Genomic DNA, 6,728 nt, shown 5'->3' with positions numbered 1-6,728 from the left:
CAACAGAACATAAAAAAAAAGAAGCAAAAAGCAAAAAAAAAAAAAAAAAAAAAACCCTGAAAAACATGACATGTTTGAGGCGGGAATGGGTTTGACTATAGAGACATCTCTGCTGTTAAAAAGCATTGGGGGGGGTCTTTGGTGCTTTGAGGTTGGATCATAGCTGAAGGTTGTATTCAGCAGTACAAGGGGGGGGGGGGGGGGGGGGGGGGGGGGGGTGGTAGGGGGGGGTTGCGTCTTCCCAACCTTCACGTGAACCGTAACCCGATCAACGACCTCTGTTTTGACCATAGAGCCTTCGCCAGGCACGAATGAGAGTGTCATTGTAAGTGGTCCTGTGTTGTATTTATAAGTCTGACTGATCAATCTTGTATTTAAAACATATATATATATATATATATATATATATATATATATATATATATATATATACACACACACACACACACACACATATATATATATGTACAAGAGAATATTCTGATACTTTGTTCTTGGGCAAAAAAAGGGTTTTCCTGGAGCAACCAGGAAAACCCTAAGCAGACAAGGAGTATTTAAAGAAACAGTGCAGCTCATTTCTCCATTTACAAACATGATTTTGTATCGTTGACGTGTTTGTCTTTCCAAAACAGAGATTCTACAGCACTTCAAGACGCTCAAAGTCACACAACACACAACGTCCAGCGTCCATACGTGATGCTCCACTCTGAGCTTCTCACGTCCATTTGGCATGACCTTTTGACCCCTGGGACACACACACTTTAGCAAAAAAAAAAAAAAAAAAACCAGCACCATCTGAACACTGCAGGGAAGGACACTGTAAGACAAACCTCCTCCTTTTTTTTCCTCCCCACAACTCTACATCTCTTCCTCTTTCCTCCTCTTCCTCCTCTTCGATCAGCTGAATTTGTCCTGGATGTTCATGAAACTCTGAGATGACTTGGCTCTCTTGGCTGCGCAGTAGCAGAACGCAAATTAACACCAAAAAAAAAAAAAAAAAAAAAAAGATTAGCCTACAATACATTACAATAGTCCAGAACACATTTTAAACCAGTACCGCAAGAGAAGTACCGGCGTGGTCCTACAGTCTTTAACAACCGCAGAACCGTTCAACTTTGACAAAATCAGTCATGTATCTTGTATGTGGTCAAAGTGTTAGCTGCACTAACAGTCTGTTATTCTCCTGGCTTTGCATGCGCTAGCAATCCCAGCATTTCTACCATCACTCAGTGAATCCTGTCCTAGGTTCAGAATATGACAGAATGTACAGGACAGTCATACAGGCTTTGAAATTGTTGAGTGCTGTACTCCAGTAGAACCCTGGAGGTTTTATCAGCATGTCCATTAAACTAGGCGACAAACAGAAGCTATGCGTGAAGATGAAAATGCCACGTACCGCACTATGTAGCTTAAAAGCAATTCTGTGTGTGTCTCCACAATTGTGTTTGTGTGTTTGTGTGTTTGGGGGGGGGGGGGGGGGGGGCGGCATCATGCATGACCAGTAGTGCACTGTCACAGAGGTGTATAGTGAGAGCAATGCATCTGCTCCTCGAACATTTTGAATGATCAGGCAACGCTCTCTCCGTCATGAGCACCCCCCCCCCCAGTCCATTTACCTCAGCTCTCACACACACACACACACGCACGCACGCACGCACACACGCACACGCACGCACACACGCACGCATACACACACACACACACACACGCACACACACATACACACACACACACACACGCGCGCACACACACGCGCACACACACACACGCGCGCGCACACACACACGCACGCGCACACACACACACTCCCTGACTCATACACCAACACCCCTCTCCATTAACCACTAACATTCATTAACGACCAATGACATGCCCTAGTCCCATTCAACCCCCCTACACATACACACACACACACACACACACACACACACACACACACACACACACACAACACCTCCCCGACCCCGCCCATCCTCTGCCGTAACAATGGGCCCGGCTAAGCACGTTACTTACGGTGTATGAGTTTGCGTTTCTTCTGTTCGGAGTGTAGGAAGCTGCTCAGGTAGAAGATGACCGGCAGGAAGATCATGAAGCTGGACACGGCGATGACCGGGACGGTCTCCTCACGGGAGTACGAGCAGTTGTACATCTTACTCCATGACTGTCGCGTCACGTTCATCTGATCGGAAAAAAAAAAAAAAAAAAAAAAAACAACAGCCAGACGGATAACGAGTCAGGAACAGGAACTGGGCGACTCGTTTGCTGTTGTATTTCCGTGCCTCTCACTCACTCACTTCCTGCTTGTTCTCTTGCTCTGCCTTTTCATTTATCTTTCCAGTCACTCTTAAAATCTCTTTCTATTTTCTCCCCACTTCTAACACCACCATCAAGTGCAGCCTTCATGTGCAAACTGTAGGGGGTGCTGTTTCCTTTTTTTCATGTGTGGAAACTCTTTAATCTTTACCCAAACCCCTGATGTTGCACCTAATTTTTCCTACAGTATACTGAAGCTCCATGTATTTCTGTCTTTCCTAGTTTTGTGTGGAACATTTCTATGGCATAATCATTAACAAGTGCTTTGTGTCAGTATATATATGTGTGAGTGTGTGTCTGTCACTATATATTCTGTGTGCTCCAGAGAGGTTCATTACATGTGCTGGTATCTTATTTAAACATCCAATGCATGCATATTCACCAAACCAAGAGTTTATTTTTCCCCTTAATTTCTGTTAAGCATGGCCTCAGTGTAGGCATAACTTTATTTGGAAATATTTCTGAGCTTTACAAACCAGGTATTCCGTTCTGATGCACTTTGTGCATTACTTTATGGAAAACCTTATCCAAACTGCTTTAAGGTTTTTTTTTTATTTCCTTTATCAACCTGCCTGTGCAGTGTTTCTGATTAAACATATGCCTTTCAAATTTTGGATGACACACCACATCATTTCTGACATTAAAGTCAGTGTGTTAATTGATTTCAGAATTTTAGATATTAGGTATCAAATTTTAACACTGGCATCATAATAAAATAGTCAAGTCTCTGTCCCTCTACAGTTGGATGCAAAGAATATCTATCATAGATGTCTAGTCAACGATCAGAACTAATGCTGGTAACTAAACAATGCTAAAAAAAAAAAACAACTATTGGACATGACCTGATATCGCTGAATTCACTTTGCTAGCTACCAAAGAAAAACATTTTTCCCCCTCTCGTCCTCTTTAAGACTTTAACCTGGAAGAGGGTCTTTAATACTTTACTCCTCAAAACAGTACGATGTGAATCGATTTGGATTTTCCGTCCTAAACAACAAATAAGAGCTTCAGCTGTGTTTTATATCGTTAAAACAACTGACCCTGAACAAACCCCACTTAGCCATTTGGATGTAGAGCGGCTCATTTTGTTCTAAAAGAAAATCATCATGCCGTCATCTTATCCAGTGGTTTTGAGACGGTTATTACAGAAGAAGCGAAAACATCCTCTTGACCTCTGTATGGCTCCAATGCTGATGCAGCATACGTAGGGGTGTGTGTATGTGTGTGTGTGTCTCCACAGATTATTACTCACAGCGTCCTCGATGTCAATGCAGAGTTTGGAGTTCTGCTCCATGGTGCTATAGACCTCATTCAGTTCTTTATAAATGGCCTTACACTCCTTACACAGCTCAGATTGATTCCCCTGGTTAACACACACACACACGCGCGCGCACACACACACGCACGCACGCACGCACGCAGAATCAAGGCAATGATGAAATGTTGGTCTTCACATCTGAGATCATTTTAAGAGGAGAGGATTACACATTTGGAGCGAAAATTACCTGCTTGTATTTCTCAAAGCACTGGAGAGTTCGGTTAAGAGTGGACAAGTAGAAAAGGGTGTCATTCGACAGACTCTTCAAATCTCGGCTAAGACACTCTTTAGAGACATGAGGAAAAAACAATAATATCATTAACCTCTTAAATGGGTGGAACAAATGCAAAAACAAAACAAACAAAAAAAAATCTTAAAAAAAAAAAAAAAAAAGATAAGATAAGATGAAATGTTCGGGTTAATTAACGCTCACTCGGTCACGTCACTACATCAGGTATACTGGATTAAAGATTGGAACAAGAATTTAGGAGCTATATAGTTCTTGAGGAAAGAAGCAATGTGTGTTGTGCACGTGAACCTACGGGTGCACAGCGAATCTTTCCACAGGCCTCCGAGATTAGTGAAGAGCTTGTACAGTAGCATCAACCGATCAGATTCCATCAGGCTGCGACGGCAACTGACGTTCACCGAACCCATCTGATGTAAAAGAAAGAGAACCAATTATAAGTTAACTCAACTGAAGGAACAACCAGGTAAGGGAACGCTGATTGGAAGCATCAGGCTCGTCGGAGTTTCATGGAAATCACCGAACGAGAAAAAAATCACCGAACGTATTTGAATCAGTGTCATTTGTCGAGACTGTCTGAATAGTTTGTCATTCTCAAGATGTCGTCTTCGGTGTGAACACACAACATTAGACATCCTTAAAGTACACCTACGACACAAGCACAAAAAAAAGACTGGTAGTGGGTGACAGCAAAATTATTAACTGGTTATCGAAAGCCATTGCGCACGTCTGCCGATGCATTCTGTAAAACTCCGAAATCCCCAGAGTTATTCTAGGTCTATGAGTTACTATGATGATGAACTGACCACTATCACGAGACTAGATGCATGTGACCCGTAGAGTAGAACGACAGATATCAAAACAAAAAAACCCGAGAAATTTCGACGATGAACAAGCATATTATTGCAACGAGACATTTATATAAACAACATCAAGAACTTTCCACATTCGTACGTCACCTGGTCCGATGATATATTATTGTAGATGTTCACTAGATCGTTGTAGTCTGAGTAACAGTTTTGGCAGACTTTAACCGGACGCGCAGAGGAAACAAGGCAATTAACATAGGCTACGTATCGTTGGCCAAAGACACGCAGAAGGTCCAGACAATAGTCGCTGACTTCTAAATCCTGGGGAAATGCAGCAGCGAGGTTTAGAAAAGGGGAATAGATTAAACTGTCCGGATTAGACGCGGTTGAAATGGGGGTCTTCAAATCACTGTCCCCGTTTAACTCTGCAGATGACGCAGATGCACGTGTGGGTACACTTCCAAAAAACATGCAAATTAACATCAAAACAAATCTGCATTTCTCAAAAGATCCCATTTTTTTATCAGTGAGGTATGTGTGCACCTCACAGACCCATCAAGTCTTCGCAGAACACAAAGCTTCCTGTTTCTCTCTCTTCTCTTCCTTAACTTAAACCATGTGACAGGCATAATCTCGCGATGACTGCGACTTAACCCGATGTAACCGCTGCCATGCACCTGCCTGTGTCTGCGAAGTATAGGTAGTCGAGTCAAATGGATGCACGGATACGAGTCCAAAAACGAAGGTTAAAAACAGATTTAAAATATGTACATATAAAAAGGAAAAAAATATAAAATTTTGAAACAGCAACAAGTTTTAAGTTGCGTTCTTTTCGCTTCCTAATAAGAATTACCAAAGCAACATTTATTAATGCCAAGTTTGAAAGTAATGTCGGTAATAATAATATAACGGTGATAATAACAACAACAACAACAACAGCAACAACAAAAACAAAATAATAATAATAATAATAATAATTTCTTCTCTATCAAATGCGTTTTCTCTCTCTCTCTCTTTCTCTCTCTCTCTCTCTCTCTCTCTCTCTCACTCACTCTTACACACTACACACACACACACACACACACACACAACGCTGACGTTTTTTTTTTTTTAAGTGCACTGAATAGAAGGGTAGAAGGGTCTTTGATGGAGTTTGTTAGTCTGTCTGCTGTCTAACAGCGCTCGGGCCCTGGGAGGTCGTCAAAGCGCGGGGCTCGAGAGCGCTGAATAGGTCCTCTGCCTCTCAGCGCACAGCTGGAACATTAGATATGACTGGGCTTTCTGTGCCATATAAACGAGACCCTCTCGTCTTCAGACTGCTCCCGTCATGACATGACCAATCTGTCATGGCACATATCAAATCAGAGTTGGTTTCTTTAGGGAAAAAATGTGAAGGAAAAACGAAAAGCATGTCCCTCAAACATTCGTTGATATATAACAACTTACTAGATGACTCTTGCAGCCTCTCTCTCTCTTTCTCTCTCTCTCTGTGTGAGAGAGGGAGAGGGAGGGAGAGAGAGAGAAAGAAACTCTGGCGATTAGACAGCAGCGGCTAAAGATAAAACTGGACCTGAGCCTCGGCCGCATCCTCCCCCACCCCATGCGCCGTTAGGTTTTTGACACCATGCAATTTTCAAATGTGTGAGCGTGCGCGGCCACAGAATAATTACGGAGTCAAGGTAAACGATCTGGGCTCAGATTCTGATTGTGTTAATTGTCGCAAACCCTCGAATCAAGCCACTGCAGTCAATGGTCTTTAATGCGAAATTAGTGCCTCTTGATAACTTGCAGTCCGCGGCAATTCCGCAGTCATCAGAGCCTAATGGAAATAGGGGGGCGCAAAATGCCTCGCATTAAGGCCTATTCTGATGCAGCCGCTGAAGTCTGAGAATAAATTCGCAGGTTTTATGTAGTGGATTCTGGCCTTCGCTCTCCAACACACCATAGTCTCTACTTAACAAGCGCTAATAGAGGGTGACAGCCTAAAGCGGATGCTTCAGTCAGTCTTCGTTTGTTCAGAGGGTTTATGGGCAAAAGTAAA

General features: G+C 42.7%; 1 protein-coding gene across 1 annotated transcript; it reads right to left on the bottom strand.

Moving 5' to 3' along the window:
* Nucleotides 1-748: 748 nt before the first annotated feature.
* On the bottom strand, nucleotides 749-5,219 carry ostm1 (osteoclastogenesis associated transmembrane protein 1). The gene is made up of 6 exons (XM_030772554.1): nucleotides 4,838-5,219; nucleotides 4,174-4,288; nucleotides 3,819-3,916; nucleotides 3,566-3,676; nucleotides 2,014-2,179; nucleotides 749-953 (listed from the first exon to the last, which is right to left on the bottom strand). Exons 1-6 carry the CDS (start codon nucleotides 5,201-5,203, stop codon nucleotides 898-900), a joined length of 912 nt encoding a protein of 303 aa, XP_030628414.1. The 5' UTR covers nucleotides 5,204-5,219; the 3' UTR covers nucleotides 749-897.
* Between the last annotated feature and the right edge of the window lie 1,509 nt (nucleotides 5,220-6,728).

This window comes from Chanos chanos, chromosome 4 (assembly GCF_902362185.1).
Source record: "Chanos chanos chromosome 4, fChaCha1.1, whole genome shotgun sequence".
NCBI lineage: Eukaryota > Metazoa > Chordata > Actinopteri > Gonorynchiformes > Chanidae > Chanos > Chanos chanos.
Note: the sequence above shows the minus strand (reverse complement) of the source record. Positions and strands in the feature narration are given on the sequence as shown.